Here is a 21377-nt window from a genome sequence, read left to right as displayed (position 1 = left end):
GGTAATGGGCCATAAAACAAATTTCAATAAATTTAGAAGAATTGAAATTCTATTGAATGTGTTGTATAGCGTCAACGGTATTTAAGTAGAAATCAACAACACATATCTAAGTAATGTAAAAATTAAATATCACCCTCTGAATAATCTATGGATCAAGGAATAAATTACAAAGGAAACTAGAAAATATGTTTTGCTGGGTGATAATGAAAACACAACATTGAAACTTGTAAAATGCACCAAAGGCAGTGAAGTGCTTAGGGAAAAGTGTATAGCTTTAAATACATATACAGATCTCCCCTGCTATCTGAAAGTGTCCCTAGGAAACCTTTCTTACGCCAAATTTATAAAAAATAATGAAGCTTTGGACACTTTAAGAGATGAACAAAGTAAACTGAGATAAAGCACAGATGCTCAGAGTTCAAAGCCAGTGTGGCTTGGTTGATTGGAGTGTTCTCCCATACACTGAAAGGTGGCAGTTCGATTCCTGGTCAGGGCACATATCCAGGTCGTGGGCTAAATACCTGTCAGGGTACGTACGGGAGTCAACCAATCCATGCTTCTCTCTTTCTCTCTCCTTTACTCTCTCTGACATTTAAAAATGTCAGAACAGTTCTTGACTTTGGACCATATAACAGTAGGTAACTGATGAGATTTACTGTCCTCTAGAAAAAAAGAAAAGCCACATGATCATCCCAGTGTGATAGGCAGCCTCTAAAAAGGCCCCCAAGCAATGCCTACCTCCCTGGTATTCACACCCTTGTGAAGGTCCCCTGCATGCACTCGGCCTAATTAAGGTCTCATTTCTAATAATAGAATACAGCAAAAGGGATTGGGTGTCACTTTGGAGATTAGGTTACAAAAAGATTGTGACTTCTATCTTGCTCCACTCTTTCTCAGGGCTCTGACTTGGGGGGGAGCAGGGCAAGTTGCCCTGTTTTGAGTAGTTCTGTGGAGAGGCCCATGTATCTAGAGAGTGAGGTCTCTGGCCAAGAGCCAGTGAGGACCTAAAGCCTACCAAAAACCAAATGAGTGAACTTGGAATTGGATCTTCTGAGGTTTGCCAAAAACTACTTAAATGAGCTTGGAAGGGAATCTGTACTCAGTTAACCTTTGAGATGACTGCAACTGTGGCCGATCCCTTGATTACAGTCTTGTGAGAGACCCTGAGTTAGAGGCACCCTGCTAAGCTGCCTGTGCAGGTATTCCTGGCCCACAAAATCTGTGAGATAATAAGTGTTTGTTGTTTTAAGCTTCTCACTTTGGGGCAATCTGTAATACAACAATAGATAACTAGTGCATCATTAGATAAAAAAAGCACATAACAAAATCCCGCACCCATTCATGATAAAAAATTTTCAACAAACTAGGAATAGAAAGCCATTCCCTCAATCTATTCAAAGGTGTCCATGAAAAACACTGCTAGCCATCATACTTTAATGGTGAACCACTGAATGCTTCACCCTAAGGTCAGAAGCAAGGATGCTAACTCTTGCCATTTCTGTTTAACATTCTTTTGGAGATTCTGACCAGTGTAGTACATTTATTACAGAATTGCGAAGTAAAAGCCAGTAGAAGATTATATTCCATACCCACTAAAATAGCTGTAATAAAAAAAGGTGGGGGAGCCAATACCAAGTATTTGGCAAAGACGTGGAGAAACTGGGGCCTTCATAGGTTGCTGGTGAGAATCTAAAATGGTACAGCTGCTTTAGAAAGCAGTTTAGCAATTTCTTTGAAAGTCAAACTTAAACTTAGTGTAGGACCTAGCAATTCCCCTAGGCGTGTAGCCAGAAGAAATGAAGTATAGGTCCACACAAAAACCTAAGAAACATATCTGCCAAATAGAATGTATGGTTCTTATTTGGGTCCTAATTTGATCAAATCAACTTGACAAAGACATTTATGAGAGAATTGGTGGAAAGTAAATATAGTGATGATATCAGATATTAAGGAATTAAAGTCCTTATCTATTAAAAATATGTCCTGAAATATTTACAGGTGAAATATGTCTGGGATTTGCTTTAAAATATTAGAATGAAAAAAGGAGAGTAATGGGTGAAATAGAAGTAGAATATTGATAAGTGTAGAAGCATAATGATGGTACATGTGCTTTCTCTGATACTCATTCTTGTGTATATTTGAAATTTTTCATAAATGAAAACAATTAAACTGAGGCCTTGACCACTGTAAAAAGAGCCTCTAAGAAATTCATAAAGGAAAGTAGGAAGTAATGTACATAACTTGTTTCAGCCCAGCACTGGTCCATCCTCTGTATTTCTTGCAAAAATTCAATTATTACTGCCATGCAAGAAATTATCTTGAGCAGAGATTTAAGTGAAAGAGCAGAGACAGAGCTTTCAGTCTCCATGTCTCACCGCTTGCTAGCAGGTAGTAGCTTTCTTATGTTCCTGAATTGCAAAGTGCGTGTAGATCTTTTAACAGCACATACGCAGTTTGCTTTTAGTAGCTGTTAATACTTCCCAAAGTGAATAAAGCACCATCTTCCCCTCACACAAATTCTCATGCACATCACAGCCTTCTTTATCCTTTATAAAGGCCACTGGTTTTCTTCCTCGATGTGAAAGGTTCCAGGATTTATAGCTGCTTTTATTGGGAGTATGGAAATTTTACAGTTCTTAAGTATGTACATGTATTTAATGAAAATCGTGTATGATATACTAAGGATGTGTTATTATTTGTTTATTTATTATGTTCTCCTTTTTCCACTTTTCAGTACATGTACTAGCCTTAGCAAGTTCTGTTCCAAACTCAGGCACCTTGACTTGGCTTCCTGTACATCAATAACAAACATGTCTCTAAAAGCTCTGAGGTAAATTTCTTAAGATAAGATTGTCCAACAATCAGAACAAATACTTATTAAAAAAATAATAACTGACATAAAGTTAGAATTGAAGGAAACTATGTTTTATGGATACATGCAACGGTTCAGAATAGACCTTTTACCACTTGCCCAAATTACAGGACAGGTGAAATGACGAGGTAAGTAGGGCTTATTTATACATGAATGATTAGTTGTTGTTTTTATGGAGGCTTCCTCCCCTCTTCTCCAAAAATGACACATAGTGTCACTTAGTAATTAAAGGATTGCTCTGGAGTTAGGTCATTAATTAGGTACCTTGAACAAATGTAGTCCTTGTGAGTTTTTCCTTGTCATCTCAGGTTTGTTACTAGGATTAAACCATATTATCACTACTTGATAACATTAAGCCAAACCATACAAAGTTGTCAATATTTCAACAGCTTTTGTCTTATAAAAATGTCAGTTTCATGTGTTTTAACTTAATATATATAAATTGCTTAGCATATAGTAAGCACTCAATAAGTTATCATTGTTTTAATGATACTGTATTTTTTTTTTAAATACATTACAGAAAATATATCTTAAAAGGAAGGTGAGATGCCCATTCTCTTTGTAACTTTGTTTTTTATCAGCCTTTTATGGTCCTATATATTGGTTACATTTATGAATAATAAGAATTAAGCTACTAAAAGGTTTAGTTAAGTAGAGTATAAGTAATCTAAAAATGTGGCTCCTAGACTTTCCTTGTGAATATTAAGCACATATGTATCTAAGGCTGTTTGCTGTGTAGGATAATAGCATAATATAATAACATTTAGAGTTTACAAAATATTCACATAAATGATCTCATTTATTTGAAAACCTTGTGCGGTAGATAACCTTGTGAGGTAGATATAGATAGTGTCTGCTTTACAGACAGAAAATCTAAAACTTTTGTGAATACCAGGTAATGTGATTCAACCGTGGCATGTAACTGAATAAGATACTGTTGCTGCCCTTAAGTTCCTCAGAGTCTAGTGGGAGAAAAAAACAACACACTAAACATGTCATCATGTTACAATGTGGTAGTAGAAGCAATACGGTGCTGTGATAGAAGTATGGTCAGCAGTTTGGGGAGAACATAGACGTGGCTGTGGCTCATCTTGGTTAAAAGAGGTTCAGGCAGGCTTCCTGAAGTGACTTGCTGGAAGTCACACTATTAATGTTGAAGAATGGGCTTGAACCAAGATCCCCTGGTTTTATTTTATAAATCAGTTAAATCAGTATTTTCCAAAGAATGTCATAGAGCTTTGGATTCTTCCATAGATCATATATGAAATCAAAGATAAAGCTAGTATTTGATAGAAGCCAGAGACCAAATGCAACATATTTTAAATTCAGCTTATAGAAATAGTACTCTAGATACTTCCCAGATAAGTAATATTTATAGATCCTCTGTAATTTTTAAAGTAAAAGTTTAAATCTCCTCATTAGTACTTTGATAAATTATTTGATAGAGAATCTGAGTTTGAGTCTAAACTTTATTAACTACTTGCTCAACTTGAACAAGTCACTTAATTTTTGTTTCCTATCTAGGGAACTTATAAATATGTAATAGTACAAAAAGAATATAATTTGAAAAGTACAAACCTCCATTAAAATCTAATATATCTGGAAACAATATTGTGCTTGGTGTTTGTTAGTTAAGCTGGATTTGAGCTAGCCCTCCTAGTGATATAGTTCCACACGAACACCACAGACATCGATAAACCCACTTTTGCGACTAGGAGATTGCCTGTGTTCTAAATCTCTGATAAGTAAATACTTATATTCTTGGAAGATCATGGGGCTCTATCCATTTCCCAACTAAATGGCCAATAAAATGAGACTTTGGTGCCTTTGGAATTGGATTTAGTCATATGTTTGTTTCATTTTGTTTTAACCAAGTGAGGGATGTCCACTGTTGGAGCAATTGAACATTTCCTGGTGTGACCAAGTAACCAAGGATGGCATCCAAGCACTAGTGAGAGGCTGTGGGGGTCTCAAAGCCTTATTCTTAAAAGGCTGCACACAGGTAATACTCTATGTAGTGCTTGTGAATGATAGAGAAACTTAAAGAATATGTAATTGTTTTGTGTTACTGACCAAAGACATATTTACCAAAAATTACTGTTTTCCTTAGAGTAAAAAATAAATAAAAAAAGAGAAGAAGAAGGAACACCTGACCAAAGATAAATTTTTGTTTTGAGGGGAGGCAGACTGGAGAGACAGAAATCATACTGAACAAGCACCATATAGGCAGGAAGGATTTGATGCAATTTAATCTGAAAAGAAAACTTGCGTATTGTTACTGCCTGAGACCTTGAACTGGATAGACAAGGAAGGCCATCTTGACAATTTTCACTAGTTTTTAAACCACCAGAAGCTTTTCTTAAATGTACCAAGTATACAGCAACCTACATTTTATAGTGTTGATGCTTATTTCCTGCCAGTCACATTACAAATTCAACCTATTTTGTCATTACTGGAAGGCATTGGCATGGGAATAATCAAGAGTGGGTTTCGAAGTGACTGACTCTCATTACCTTATTTTTTTTATGATTACTCAAACCATGCCTTGAATTCCATTAAAAATGCCCTCTTTTTTTTTTCACCATGATGGGAGATGTTCCATTGTTTGAAACAGAGCTTTGGAAGTATGACTACCTTCAAACAACAGCTTGCACTTCTGGTTATTTATGGAATCCTGAAAAATAGTGATTGGAATGCATCATTACAATCAATTACTTGCCATCTGCTCTCAGCACTGTACTTATAGCACTCATCTTCCAGCAGCAGATAAACTGTGGATTCCTTTCTTAGCTCCTGCTCCCAAAAATACAGGGAGTGTAGAAATGTAAAAATTCTTTTAGGTTCCTAAATGCTCAGCAAAATGCTGTAAAGCATATTTATCAGAAGAAAAATCCTCAAACATTAGGCAATGTTTATTTTTTCTTGATTTCATGATAATAAGAATTCGATATGGTAGAACTGATAAAAAATAAAATGTACTGCCCTGACCGGTTTGGCTCAGTGGATAGAGCGTCGGCCTGCAGACAGAAGGGTCCCAGGTTCAATTCTGGTCAAGGGCATGTACCTTGGCTGCGGGCACATCCCCAGTGGGAGGTGTGCAGGAGGCAGCTGATTGATGTTTCTCTCTCATCAATGTTTCTAACTCTCTATTCCTCTCCCTTCCTCTCTGTAAAAAAATCAGTAAAATATATTTTAAAAAAAAATAAAACATACTGATCATATGGATTACACCTTTATGTGACCATGGTTCATTGTTCCTTTGAACAGTGGAACTTGGTTGGCTATATTTAAAATATATTGATGAATGTGTACACTCTTAAACCTTTATCCTTTGAAACAATGTCAGTAATTATTTTTTCTCTCATTTAATCTTTCTAGCTAGAAGACGAAGCTCTCAAGTACATAGGTGCACACTGTCCTGAACTGGTGACTTTGAACTTGCAGACCTGCTTGGTAAGCAGTCCTTCCCACAGCTCTTCTGTATTACTAATTGACTTCCGTGTTATTACTGTAATAATTTCAGTCATCAAGGCCAGTAGTTTTTCCACTTTAACCCAGAGGACCCAGTAGTCAGATGATTCTTTACTTGCTTAACGATAGTCCAGGGCCTTTTTAAAAAAATATTTTTATTTTAGAGGGAGAGGGAGAGAGAAACATAGAAATATCGATGCAAAACATCGATTGCTTGCCTCCTATTGGGGATCGAACTTTCAGCCTGGGCATGTGCCCTGACTGGGAAAGCGTTCCAATAACCTCTTGGTTCATCGGTTGACGCTCCACCACTGAGCCACATTGGCTGGGCTCTCCCAGGCGCTTTGACATAGATAAATGGGTAGTTTATTCAGAATTTCTAAATTCTCAGTAGGCTAACTATAACTTCCTCCCTTTCTTTTCTATTTAAGACTACTCTACTATATAGAATTAAGTCATTCACAAGCTTCAGTATTTAAAATATTTTTGTTAAGTTCATTACAGTCCCATTGATTAAGATCTATCAGTAAGTCAGAACTATTGGGAACCACTGATCTCAACAGATGGCAAGCAAAATGTGCCCTTTACATTATACTCGAATAGTATTTGCAGTTCTCATTTGTTTCTTTAGACTGTCATCTTTTTGTTTCTATCCCAAAACTCCTCAGAGATAGAGGATAGAAACATCAATGATGAGAGAGAGTTATCCATTGGCTGCCTCCTACACTCCCCTTACCGGGGACCGAGCCCACAACCCTGGCATGTACCTGACCAGGAATCAATCCGCAACCTCCTGGTTCAGAGGTCAACACTCAACCACTGAGTAACACAGCCTGGCATATCTTTGTTCTTTTTAATTTTAAAATAATTTGAAACCTACAAAATTATATTTGAGCTAGACACAACTGTTTCCATAAATCAATATTCTTTATTAGAAAACAAAAATACAGAAATAAATGAATCTATGGTTGATGTGAGACTGCAGTTGTCAGCCACGGGTTGTTTTTTAGTAACTTAGTATCAATTTTGAACTTGTTAGTATGTTTACAATATTAAAATACTGCCATTTTTATTGGTTTTCTAGGTTTTAAAACCATTTAATTGAATGTACATCATGATGCTCCCCATGCTGTTCCCAATTGATTAGATTAAAAGAATCCCTTTATAGCTTCTTGCCCCCAAAATGAGCACAGATTCTCTTGCAAACTAACTCAAAAGAAACTGGGAGGAGAAAACAAATTGTGTTCCTTTTCCTTTAAGTCTGCTACCTGATTAATATTAAATCTGCTTTTATTTAATAAAATAAATAATGTCACTTTTCACAGGTGACATTTTTTCCTTCTTTTCTGCAAAGCTACTAATATCTATGGGGATTTTTTTTGCTCTTGTTTTTTAGCAAATCACAGATGAAGGTCTCATTACTATATGCAGAGGGTGCCATAAGTTACAGTCCCTCTGTGCCTCCGGCTGCTCCAACATCACGGATGCCATCCTGAATGCTCTGGGTCAGAACTGCCCACGACTTAGGTAAACATTTATTTTCTTTTTTAAAATACATTGGGTTTTAGAAAAAAACCCTACAGATTTGTGTTCCACTTATTGATGCATTTATTGATTGATTCTTTATTTTTATTTTTTTTATCTTCACTGAAGGATATGTTTATTGATTTTAGAGAGGAAGAGAGAGAGAAATGTCGATTGGTTGCCTCCTATACACACAAAACCAGGGGTGAAACCCCCAACCTAGGTGTCTACCCTGACCAGGTATCCATCCTGCAACCTTTTGGTATAGGGACAACGCTCCAACCAAGTGAGCCACCCAGCCAGGGCCATTGGTTCATTCTTGTATGTGCCCTGACGGGAATCGAACCCTTGGCATAGCGAGATGACACCTAACTAACTGAACCACCCAGCCAGGGCAACATTTCTTGTTTAGCTTAAAAATACTGGGAAAAGAACAGAGGCCTCCTTCACTTGGAACCTTGAAATTTTTAAGGTAGACACTACAAGGCCACTGCCCTTTAGATGCCCTCCTTCTTGCTTTACACTTATTGGATTTACATGTAATTGGCCTGAACCAGCGGATAATGGTCTCCATTTTTTATTTCTTGCTAGCCATACTAGGAAAAAAAAATCATTTTATTTTATTACTTGAGAAAAGAAATAAAGAGGCATTTTCTCTTACTAACGCTTTCATATGTAAGATGGTCCCTGCTTACAGTGGTTCAACTTATGATTCTTTGACTTTATGATGGTGGAAGGTGATATACATAGTAAATAAATTACATGAGATAGTCAACATTTTATTATAAAATAAGCTTGTGTTAGGCGATTTTGCCCAACTGGAGGCTAATGTAAGTGTTCTGAGCACATGTAATGTAGGCTTGGCTAAAATTACGATGTTTGGGAGGTTAGGGGTATTAAACATACTTTTGATTTAACGATATTTTCCACTTTTGAGGGGTTTGTCTGGACATAACCCCATCACAAGGCAAGGAGTATCTGTAATTCCTTTCTGAAGAAAGTTTTGGAAGGCCTATCCTGTGGTCATTTATATTGTAATAATGATGCTAAGTACATAGCAGAAAGTATTTAAAAAGAAAAAACAGCCCTATAGGAGAAGCTCCTTTATTAATGGTATTTTAGAGCAAGCCTTATTTCTCCATGGCTCCACCTCTCTGCCTAATATAGGATTGGCTAAATATTTATTAAGAATGCTGTGTTGGCATGCACATGGTATCAAACCCATGTTGATTCTGTAAGAGCACACAACACACTGTTTTAATCTTCATATACCATCTTTGAAAAATTAAACTTATATTGTATTTATGTGTTAGACATATTTGCCATTGTTTTAAGTGACTCACAAATATTAATTTATTTAATCATCAAACACCATATAAGCCCTGTTATTATCTCCATATTATAGATGAAGAAAACTGAAGCCCAGAGAGGTCAAGTAACCTGTTCAAGGTCTCACAGCTAGAGTAAGTGCAGGAGCAAGGATTCAAACCCAGGCAGTCTGGCTCCAGAAACCACTTGTTTTACATAGAATAACCATTTATGAAACTTTCTTTGTAATCATCTGGCCATGGGCCTAACTGTAATTAGTGAAAGAAAATTTGGCTATAGTATCAAAATTCCTTAATACATGATAGACTTGTTTGTCAAAATTAGTAATATCAGAAGCCTAGAGTAGAATTCTATTCAGGAGCTAAGGAGGTAGCCAAACTCCTGTCTAAAAATATTACAAATATTACCCACTAGAGGCCTGGTGCATGAAATTCATGCACTGGGGGAAGGGGGGGTCCCCTCAGCCCAGACTGTGCCCTCTCACAGTCCAGGACTCCTCGGTGGATGTCCGTCCGACTATCAGCTTAGGCCCGTGATCCCTCTTGCAGTCTGGGACCCCTCGCTTCTTACTGCCCGCCTGCTCACTGCTCCTTAGCATTGCTGTGGAGGTGGGAGAGGCTCCCGCCACTGCCACTGTGCTCGCCAGCCATGAGCCTGGCTTCTGGCTGAGCGGTGCTCCCCCTGTGGGAGCACACTGACCACCGGGGGGCAGCTCCTGAATTGAGCGTCTGCCTCCCGGTGGTCAGTGCGCATCATAGCTACCGGTAGTTCCACCGATCGGTCAATTTGCATATTAGGGTTTTATTATATAGGATTCCCTTTTTTTAAATATATTTTTTATTGATTTTAGAGTGGAAGGGAGAGGGAGAGAGAGATAGAAATATCAGTGATGAGAGAGAATCATTGATCAGCTGCCTCCTGCACGCCCCCCACTGGGGATCGAGCCCACAACCCTGGCATGTGCCCTTGACCACAGTTGAACCTGGGTCCCTTCAGTCCACAGGCTAATGCTCTATCCACTGAGCCAAACCAGCTAGGGCACTCATTCCCTTTTTGTTGTTGTTAATCCTCACCTGAGAATATTTTTCTATTGATTTTTAGAGAGAGTGGAAGGGAGGGGAGAGACAGAGAGAGAAAAACATCGATGTGAGAGAGACACATGATTGGCTGCCTCCCGCATGAGCCCGGACCAGGGCCCAAATGGAACCTGCAACTGATGTACGATGCCCTTTGACTTAAATTGAACCTGGGGCCCTTTAGTCCACTGCTCTATCCACTGAGCCATACTGGCTGGGGCTTACCTGGTCCCTTTTTGTTTTAAAGAGAGGGGCGTTCAGCTTCCTCCTCTTTCGTGTTTTATCTTCTTGTTAGAACAGAAAGACTCTCAGATGTGATACTTCAGTCAGTTCATGTTTTTCAGTTAGATACAGCATTCATTTCTTTTTTTTTTTAATTTATCTTTTTTATTGTGTTTTTGTTGTTGTTGTTGTTTTTTATATTTTTATTGATTTCAGAGAGGAAGGGAGAGGGAATCATTGATCGGCTGCCTCCTGTACACCTCCTATTAGAGATCTAGTCGCAACTGGGCATATGCCGACCTGGAAGCGAACTGTGACCTCTGCTCTTTAGGCCAGCGCTCAACCACAGCCACACTGGCCAAGCTAATTTATCTTTATTGTTGAAAGTATTATATATTGCCCCTTTTTTTCCTCCATTGATTCCCTTCACCCCCTCTAATTGATTGTCAGTTGATAATGATTTCTTATACATTAGTGTTGTTTTTTAACTTCTATAAATAATTTGTAAGCAAAACATAAATATTCTATGGTACATAGTGCAGATACCACCAAACTTTTCACAGAAAAGATACATTTGATTCCTCAGTCCTGTGGTTGGTATTTAGGTTGTTGTGTAGCAGTTCCTGAATAGGACAGTGGCTGCCAGCTCAGCTCCCCTCTCCATGGGCTTCCCTTGGGAGCCTGTGGGAGGAGGCAGGAAATGTAAGGTTATTTATTCATAAGTATGGAATTTCATATTTGGGATAGGCCTGTAATTAACCAGTCTTTTTATAACATTTTAAAAATCTATTTAAATCTGAGTGGACCTACATGTAAAATAGGGAAAGAGAATAGTTTCCTTTAGCAACAGATTAACAGAGTACCATCTCCATTTCCCTTGTTTTCTAGAAGCAGGCTGTCCTCTGGGTGCAAGCAGTATGCCATCAAAAGCCTTTTTATTTATTTATTTTGCTTGTTTGTTACTTTTCTTCTTTTTTTAAATAATGCTTTATTGTTGAAAGTATTATATATGTCCCCTTCCCTCCCCCCCATTAATCCCCTTCAGCCTGTTCCCCCCTCCCCAGGCCTTCAGCACCCTATTGTCTGTGGAGAAGCCTTTTAAATGCATTTTGGCATTAACTACAGGCTTTTCTTATATTCTTCTAATTGCCTAAGTCTGCAGTGTTGTATTTACAGGACCACTTTATGATGACTCCATGAAAATGAATGGCAAGATCTTTATACAGACTTGCTTAGCTATTAATGTCACTCTATAATATGAAGTCCTTAGGGACTAGGAGGTTGTTTTCTTAAATTCTTGCTGTTTTAATAAACGTGGTTTTCAGGGACCAAGGACTTTACTTTCACTTTGGTTTTTTTAACAGAATATTAGAAGTGGCAAGGTGTTCTCAATTAACAGATGTAGGCTTTACCACTCTGGCCAGGGTGAGTATTTTCTCCAGGTTCTACATAAGTTTTGTTTGGGATTTTTATTTCAGAAGAATGAGCGAGGATGGAGATGTGGAATGGCAGCAGAATTGAGGGTGTGGGGTGTGGGGGAACTTCCCTGTGGCCGATGTTCCGGAGCGTTCTCATGCCACAGCTACTAGCTTGTATAATTATAGTATTTAAAATTATAACTGTCTTTGACCAATGTATGGAACAAGAGGAAGGACCTTTGCTTTCAGGAAGATTGATATTTAACACCACTTAGTTTTCTGGCCTTAAAGTTTCCCCATATTTTAAATGTTTGTATTGTAATGTTTGGTTTTGTGTTTTATAGAATTGCCATGAGCTTGAAAAGATGGACCTGGAAGAGTGTGTTCAAGTAAGATTGTGGGTTTTTACTCAGAAGTACAGTATAATAGAAACTTACGTAACATGCACACGAGAACATTCGCTTCCCTCCCCTGGTGTAACGCAGTGCCTGGCAGCACGCTGACTCAATACTGCTGACTCTCCAGGCACACCTAGCAGAGGATCGTGGTATCTGTGTCCAGGGGAAAATGTATGTCATCAGTAAGGTTGCCATTGGAAAGAAAGAAAGCCCAAATATTCAAGCCATAAGATATTTCCTTAGACCTCTACAGGGTTTTGATATTAGTAAATAATTAAAGCTCCATCACACTGATATATAGCCCTGCCCTTTTTAGCTTAACTGGACGCTGGACCCCTTACATCATTAGCCCTAGAGACCTGAGTCTGTATGGAGCTCTGTCCTTCAGGCAGGCAACCAGATACTTCCTTAATAACAATATCTTTTCTTACCAATTTTAAGAGTTTTGAGATTAGTTGATTGAGGAAAAACTTTGATGGGAGACTCCTAAAAAGAAGATAGAATATCAATTTTTTCTAAATTACTTGTTATCCAACACTACTTAGCAGCTATTAGTTCTTAAACTGAAATTTGTTTCTGTTCGCCTATCTCTTACACATGCTCAGTGTCCTTTCCAGTGTTAGTCCTTCTGAGTGATGTGCACACACCTGTCTGCTCCAGCTCCCCACCGTCTTGACATTCTATATTAGAATAATGTAATACCTCAGATTTGGAAGAATTTGAAAAGAAGCACTGATTTACTTTTTGTCCTAAGATAACTATAAAAGACTGTTCTTCCTTTAGGAGTTCTTCCTTCCTTAATGTCAGTAGGTAACCCATATTCCAGCAGCCCCTTTGTGCCACCTTTGGGGGAAGGTATCTGGCACCCAAAAAGATAACGTTAATCTTTTTTTCATGGAGCATTATCTCCCTTTTTGTTTTCTGTGATGGTTTTAAGTAGGTAGAACAAAGTATAGTGGGTAGAAGTTATGAGGAGACAGATTTTCATTCATTTAAAAAACAAAACAGTTTTCAACCAGTCTGTTCAAAGATGAAGACTGGAGAATTCTAGGTATGTTCAAGCCTAGTTTCTCAAAGAACTATTCAGGTATCCATTGGGATATCAACCTCAAGATTTTGTTATTTGAGAATTGATATCAGGATATCAGTCTAGATTACAAGTATAGTCAAGAGTGAGGTACGGGCCATGAGTTTTTTTTCTTGGAATTATATCTAAAATAAGCTTATGTGTTTCTTTCAGATAACAGATAGCACCTTAATCCAACTTTCTATACACTGTCCTCGACTTCAAGTATTGGTGAGTTTGACTCTGAAAGTTTTATGTGTTTACCAGATTTAAATACGTTTTTATTGATTTTTAGAGAGAGAGAAACGTAGACGTGAGAGAGAAATGTTGATCGGTTGCTTCCTGCACACACACCATCTGGGGACTGAACCTGCAAATGGCCTGTGCCCTGATGAGGAATCGAACTGGCAACTTTTCAGTGCACGGGATGACGCTCAACCAACAGAGCCACACCAGCCAGAGCTATTTATTATACTTAGATTTAATCAAAGCTCAGCTCTTATTTTCCTCTTGGTATCTGTCTACCATTTTGGGAAAGCATATTTCTCTAAATTGTCAACTTACAGAGGACCAAGAGAGGAATTAAGAAATGTTAAATGTTTTATCAGTACTTGACGTGGAAAGTATGAGTTCTTCCACATGAACTCCAACCTGAATGGTGTTAAAATTTCCAGAAGTCCTGGTAGTTGATGGACAAAAATACAGTTTGCTTCACCTTTGGACCAAAACAGAAGCAATCAAGGCTTTTACCAGGGAGCATTCTCTGCTACTATTCCTTGTAACACTATGGGAAACAGCATTCTGGTTGACCATTCTTTTTTTATTTTTAAATATATATTTTTGTTACTGATTTCAGAGAGGAGCGGAAAGGGAAAGAAAGATTGAAATATCAGTGATGAGAGAGAATCATTGATCAGCTGTCTCCTGCACACCCCACACTGGGGATTTGCGCCCACAACCCATGCATGTGCCCCAACTGGGAATCGAACTGTGACCTGGTTCATAAGTCAACGCTTAACCACTGAGTCATGCCAGCCGGGCATGGTTAATCATTCTGTATCTAGGTTCATTTTTGGTGTATTTGGTGGCACCTTGCTCTCCAAATTGGGTCAAGGGTTCCGAGTTTCACGTGTAGGAACCAGGAACTTAAGGAAAATTGATACAGTGAAGAGATTTATATGAAGAGATAACTATACCTGACAGCTATCAGAATCAATTTCATTTAATTAACTTGGCATCCCCTGTACCAGGTAATCAATATGTAGTCCAAATTATAGAAATTTTTGTGCAGGAAAAGCTTGAGCCCCACTTGTCCCTGTAAAGAAAAGTGTTCATTTGTGTGTGGGGGGGTAGCATTTTTTTTGTTTATGAACTATTTCATAGTCATAAATTCACAAAATATATTTAGAATCACACAGAAATGTCTATCTCTGATTGTCAAAAGCAGAACCCCAGCAACTCTAGTTTGCTTTCTTTATTTACCACATGGATCTAGTGATGGTTCCATATGCATCAGAATCAAACTAGAAAGGTCTCTCTGATGTACACAGGCCTCTGGCTAGAAGAATGCCATAAGATATATCAGTGTCCTTCCTTGCTCTATTTGGCTGCAGAGTCTGTCTCACTGTGAGCTGATCACAGACGATGGAATTCGTCATCTGGGGAATGGGGCCTGTGCTCATGACCAGCTGGAGGTGATTGAACTGGACAACTGCCCACTAATCACAGACGCGTCCCTGGAGCACTTGAAGAGCTGTCACAGCCTGGAGCGGATAGAACTCTATGACTGCCAGCAAATCTCACGGGCTGGAATCAAGAGACTCAGGGTAAAGATGGCTGTATCGCCCTCCAGCTCTAGTGTTCTCAGCACCCTTTCTTTTTTATTCTTTTTTTTTTTTTTTTAGATTTAGATTGCTTTGATTTTTAAATTTCCTTAGACATTTAGCAAAGATGGGAGAAATGGAGAGCAAATGTACAGGAAGATAGTTTCAGGTGGAAATGTAGGAAGAGACCCACTGAAGGGAAGAGAAGTAGGTCTCCTCCCAGCAGTTTCTCCAGTGATGTCCAGAGTTTAATAACATGCCTGGAGTCAGACGCATGTGCCACATTTTGGTTCTAAAGGAAAGAAAGGAATAACAAAGAAAATGTTTAATTAAATAGGATTTAAATTTTTAATTTGTATTTTCTTCCATATCACCCCCTCTTGCTGGGATTTTTATTTATTTTCAAATATGCTTGTATTGATTTTTAGAGAGAGGGGAAGGGAGAGGGAAAGATCGATGAGAGAGAAACATCATTGATCGGCTGCCTCCTATACTCACCCACTGGAGATCTAGCCTCAACCCAGCATGTGCCCCGACCGGAAATCGAACCAGTGACCTTTTTGGTTTATGGATCAATGCTCAAGCACTGAACCACACCAGCCAGGTGGGATTTTTTTTTTTTAGGACAAATGGATCAAGTAATTTTTCCCTTTTTCTGTTTGCCCTTCCTCCCCCCGTAGAAGAGAGACCCATATATAGTCAAATGACTGGAAGACAGGTTGCCAGCAAGGAGGTTATAAAAAGGCTGGATGAATCTATATATTAGATTATTCCGCTCAAAAGACATTTATTGGAACTTCTGCTTCACACCTGCTGTGGGAAAGGCACTGTGCTTATTATCCCTTACAGCCAACCTCTAAAAACTCCATGTTGACCATATGGCACCTGAGCACATAAAGGAGCACCACACCTCATCTTGATTTTCAGTTGGCCTCAGCTCCTCCTCCCCCATCAGCCCTAGAGACAGAGAGCATAGCTGCAGTGGGGAGTCCTCGCAGCCTCTTTCTTCTACACCAAAGACGAGAGCCACAGATCATCAGAAGAAAGACTGTCCACAGTGACTTGGGGGACAAATCTTAAGCTTATTTCAACTATGGGAATCAAACTAGGAGTCCCTTTGGGAACAGGTTAAGAAATGAGTATGAAGTTTTTCCCCACTTGTATTATTACAGAAGCAGGGATCAAAGTTATGTGAGCTGATTTAGTCATTTAGAGTAGCGTGTGGGATGGTACAGAGTAGAACCCAGGCCTCTCCAACATCCTGGCTGCTGGTGTTCAGCCTCTGCCCTGCTTTCATGGCCACTCAGTGTTTGTTCTGAAAAGCAGCATTGCTCTTTCTGTTTAAGCCCTCTCTCTTAGTAATGTTTCTGTCTTGTTTCAGACCCATTTACCCAATATTAAAGTCCACGCCTACTTCGCACCTGTCACTCCACCCCCATCAGTGGGGGGCAGCAGACAGCGCTTCTGCAGATGCTGCATCATCCTATGACAGTGGAGGTGGCAGCCGTGGCGAACTGAGTATTTAATGACACTTCTAGAGTTACCGCGGAGTCTCCAGTGGAAGCGACCCAGTGTTCTGGGCAAGGGTTACCACGTGAGGCAGCGTCCAGATTCCCAGAGCCACACGTACACATACATACCCATCCACTCTCGCTCTGTGACGGGGGACTGAAGATTGTGCTGGCTTTATCAAGTGGATTGATAAAACTTAGCCATTCCTGTTGGACGTTCCCAGAAGAAAATCATAGGCAAGGTAGGGGGAAGGGGGTGTTCCAGCAAACCCAGTGTTACTGCTTACTACGGTTTCTTTATTTTATTAAGGGGTTTATTTGGTGATTTTTGGAACAGCAACTGCAGTCCTCCAGGGTCAAGGAAAGCATAGAGCAAAACCATATATGTTGTATCCAGGGACCAGAAAGAAAATTTCTTTGCATCCTATAAATGGTAGCCATCCATTGTGAGATGACTACGCAGCTTCTGTGCTTCCTCGTTCCATGCCAACATGCTGAGCATGCTCACAAAGAAGGCTCCTCCATTCTGCCTCCTGTTGAGTATTTGGCCCAGTGGTTTCCTGAATGGTCACATTGAAATTACTGTGGTCCAAATGTGATTACTTACTCACTCAGATTGTCACTGTCTGTAGCACACTTGTGCACCTGTTGTCCTTTGTTGCTCCCTCCTGCATTCCTGCCCCGTCTGTCACCTGTTCATAGTCTGCTTACTCACACTCAGTTGTTACTCTTTTGCTGTTGTTGTGTTTACAGTTTGCATTTTGGATGATTAGTCGGGGTTACCAAACATTTTTAAAAGAGACATTATCAATAAATATTTTTTTAATTCTAAATTTTACCATTAGGGGACCCTGCCTGAATCTTTGCCAGTCTGAAGGGAAACAATTACAAAAGCAAGAAAAGTTATGAGAAGAAATTAAGCTAAAACTATTTTGATGATAGTAAACTTTGCCTTTTGGGTTCTGTTATATCTTGTGATATGTGATAATATGCATGATATGCCCAACACTCCCTGCACATTTTTCCTTCCATCAGGCTCTGCTAATTTAATGAGGAGAGCAAAATGCATTATTAGTAAAGAGTGGGATGGCAAATCCCAAAACTGAGCCTGGACACCCCACCACCCAAACTCAGGCACGTTGTCTGTTCACTGAAATCTAGGTGTGATCAGTGACATCTCTGATTTGTGTCTTTGGGGTTGTTTTGTTTTAGCAGAAATGCTATTAGAGGCACTGTGCCATCTAGCCAATCAGTGTCTCTCTCCCCCACCTGTATTTCAGCCTATCAGGGACCCTAACAGCTGGTCAACTGTTTGAGAGTGTTGATGGTATCATTTAATATCGGAGCCTCAAAGGACTGGAACCTGTCAGCCGTATCTCTTGTTCTCCAGACTTCCCATGAATGAAATACAAGAGTAGCCAGGTGAAGGAACTGGGGCAGCAGAAAGAGAACATTGAGGAAGAGGAAGTAGGAGTCTCAGTGCCTCTGCCCAGCCTGGTCATCAGAGTTGAGGGCTGGGTAGGGTATTCAGTGCCCATGACTCAGTCAAAGATGCTTTCCCCCCTTCCCCCCCCACACACACACACAAAATCCTGCAGAGTGAGTTAAATGAGTTTCTAAAGTACTAGAAGTAGATTTCTAAACCCCAAGGTTAAAAACCATGTGTGATTTTTTTTTTAAAAGTAGGATGACTTTTGTAAGAATTGTGTGATTTATTCCTTCACATGAAAGGGTCCCAAAAAATGTGTACAACCCATCAGTATTTAATATGTTACATTTATTTTAAATTATATTTAATTACTCCCTTTTAAAAACTAAAATTATATTTTTTAATTCTCCCTTCCCCTTTTCAAATTACATTGTAATGAATATACTTTTTAAAGTGAGACTCACTCTCCTGGCTGTACCCCACACCTATAAATATACACATGTGCACACACACTTCCAGATGTAGTTAATAATATTCAGATCCCCAGGTCACTCATTCAAACAAAACTAAAAAGAAATATTTAGGGCCCATCTGCTCTAATGTATAATGTTTTTTATAGTGCCTGAACAAATTGACCATAAAACCCTGATTGATTAGTGAGTGTGGATTTGAATTGCCCGATTGATGAGGCCATTAAGGGTACTTCTTTACTTTAATATATATGTATTTAAAAGATCCTACTCACCAGTACATGAGTGTCTTGGAAATGCTGTTTCTCTCCTCAAAGAGTGTTCCCACGTGCAGGTCCATGTGGACTTGCCCAGGTGATCCCTGCCTGTGTGGGCTGAGAACAGAGTGGAGTGAGGATAAAAGCCTGGAGTGTGCAGCAGTATATGGTCAGGCAGGAGGCTTGTTCCTTTCTCAAGAAAACTTCAGGCCCATCAAGCTCGGAATGAAATATTTTTTTTATGCCAGTCTCCAACTACGCCAGCTGATGAAATGTACCAGGACTTTGAAAACCCAGAACATGGTAAGTTTTGGTCAGGTGGACAGGGTCCCGTCATCTGGACACAGTGCTTCCTGTTACAACATCAGGGGAAATTCAGTAAGGTTTCACAGGCGTAACTCTTCCTTAGGGAAAGCGTATTGTCTGGCTGCAGAGCCCCTCCACAGTATGCCTTCTATGACGACAAATGCAGCAGGAAGAGAGATTGGGGAGAAGTAAGAAGGTACCTCCAAGGTATTGCCGTAAACCTGCCGATAGCCAGGAGGAGTTATTGCGGTGTCTCTGGCGAAAGTTATTCACCATCCAGGTCATCTTTTTTCCAGCAGCTTTTTCACCCCTTTCGTTTTCCAGCATTGTTTGCTACATCAGTACCTTTTCTATCCTCTTCATTGGCCCCATCAGCTTTTTTTTTTTTTTAATCCTCACCCAAGGATATTTTTTCCATTACTTTTCAGAGAGAATGGAAGGAAGGAAGTGGGGAGAGAGAGACACACACATAGATTGGTTACCTTCCACACATGCCCCAACAGGTCTGGAGATCAAACCTGCAACCCAGGTACATACTGGGAATCGAACCCTCGACCGTTCCATGCGTAGGTCAGCACTCTAACCACTGAACACGCCGGCCAGGGCCCAGCTTTTTTTTTTTTTAATTGATGCCTCCCATTTCCTCCTCCACCCATCCTCACTGTCTGTTTAAAGCCTCCATCTCGCTCCCAATGATGCTACTGATTCTGAAATGTCTCCAGTCTAGCTTCCACTGTGGGTCTTTGTCCTGATCGAGGCAAACCATCCTGGGCAGCCTTGAATTCCGTGACTGTCAGTGGCTCAGGCCATTTTTCACTGGGTGGTCTTTGACATTTGCTTGCTGAATTAGAAATCAAACTTGGATATGAGCAGTAAAAGGGATCTGGCTTCATTTTTCCCCCCAATGTTTGGATATAAAAGCACATTGTACTTCATATAAAAAGTTTTCTCCTGTTCTGCATTCTAGTGGATGTAAAAGTATTTCTTAAATGTGTGTGTGTGTGTGTGTGTGTGTGTGTGTGTGTTTCCACATTCATGAGTTAAGCTGACTTAGAGACATATAAATCAGAAATTTCATATATTCCTTAGATCACACATTTTAGAGAGAAACCTGGTAAATGTTTTTATGATGCTTTATTTTGGGTTTTCCAACCCGAACAGTTCAATGTAGCTATAATGCTATAGCAGTCAAGAACTTATGTTCTAGTTGCCTTGTAAAATGCATTTTTACTGGTTTAATAGCCCACTCATGCCGTGGGGGCTACACAAAGGATGGCATGGAGCCTGCCTTGGCTTGAAGTCGTTAGGAAGTGTGACAGTGTTACTGGAAAGAAGAGGGTGGTTGCCTGCCTGCCTGTATTGGCAGCATGTCCTTAGGCGACCCTGTTGTTTTGGGAAGCAGGAACACTTGCGGATGACGGTTGCAGACCCTTGGCCGGTTAATGTTCATTGTGCTGAAAATCACAGACTACTCATAACGGTCACCACCACCGAGAGAGGAAAATGGTCGAGTCTGCCTTTTCCCTGCTTGTGTGCATGCTTTAAGCTTAGGTTTCTATCCCTATTGTGCATCCTGGCTGACACACTTTCTGTGGTATGCTTTGAGCTTCTGGAACATTCTATAAAACGATTGCCTTCTCTCGCTGCCCACCAGTTCTAGGATCTTTAACCACCTCAGACCAAAACAATGTGAATTAGCCAAGTTTTGTTTGAGAAGAGGTTTAGGATGTTTGGTTGGTCTTTAAGTAGAGCCCGTCCATCCCCTTACAGTGATTATGATCTGGGACCAAAGAACCCTACAGCAGTAGGAGGGTGAGGGGACACATGGAGTCTCAGCCTCTCCTCGCCTTTATTTCTACCATAAACTAATTGTAAGATTGAAAGACACAAAAGACTGTGAAAGACCGTGTCAATCGTGTATAATCAACCAGGTAATAAAATTGGGCTGCATTTGCTATGCCCAGATGCCCTGACTTACCATCTTGGTTCTCTAGCAAAACATGCGTCTCTAAGCTTGCCTTTTCACTTGGGACCTTCTTCCTGCCAGACACTACCGTTTGAGGCAAGTGAGTTTTCTGCATGGAGGGCTTCTGCAGTTCCCTCCCCAGGCAAGTCTCCCTGTTTTGTCCATTTTTATTCTTAGGCATATCAGTTGTACATTTCTGAAGCCTTTGGTCCTTAGGAAAGTTAATAAAAATCTCTCAG

The 21377-nt window shown here is 39.8% G+C and overlaps 1 protein-coding gene across 3 annotated transcripts in view; it reads left to right on the top strand.

The window, feature by feature from the left end:
- Positions 1–21377, top strand: part of FBXL20 (F-box and leucine rich repeat protein 20) — a 66029-nt gene that overhangs the window by 42606 nt on the left and 2046 nt on the right. For 2 of the 3 annotated variants that reach the window (XM_054708907.1, XM_008153801.3), the window contains 9 exons: positions 2735–2830; positions 4748–4874; positions 6251–6325; positions 7740–7870; positions 11859–11919; positions 12257–12301; positions 13551–13607; positions 14990–15202; positions 16581–17543. In XM_054708907.1, the coding sequence (XP_054564882.1) occupies positions 2735–2830; positions 4748–4874; positions 6251–6325; positions 7740–7870; positions 11859–11919; positions 12257–12301; positions 13551–13607; positions 14990–15202; positions 16581–16688 (913 nt within the window). In that variant the 3' untranslated portion in view covers positions 16689–17543. Of the gene's footprint in view, positions 1–2734; positions 2831–4747; positions 4875–6250; positions 6326–7739; positions 7871–11858; positions 11920–12256; positions 12302–13550; positions 13608–14989; positions 15203–16580; positions 17544–21377 lie in introns of those variants that run through there. The other variant, XR_008554677.1, reaches the window with a different exon arrangement.

This window comes from Eptesicus fuscus, chromosome 20, assembly GCF_027574615.1.
Source record: "Eptesicus fuscus isolate TK198812 chromosome 20, DD_ASM_mEF_20220401, whole genome shotgun sequence".
NCBI classification, from domain to species: Eukaryota; Metazoa; Chordata; class Mammalia; order Chiroptera; family Vespertilionidae; genus Eptesicus; species Eptesicus fuscus.
This window is presented reverse-complemented; position numbering and strand designations above follow the sequence as displayed.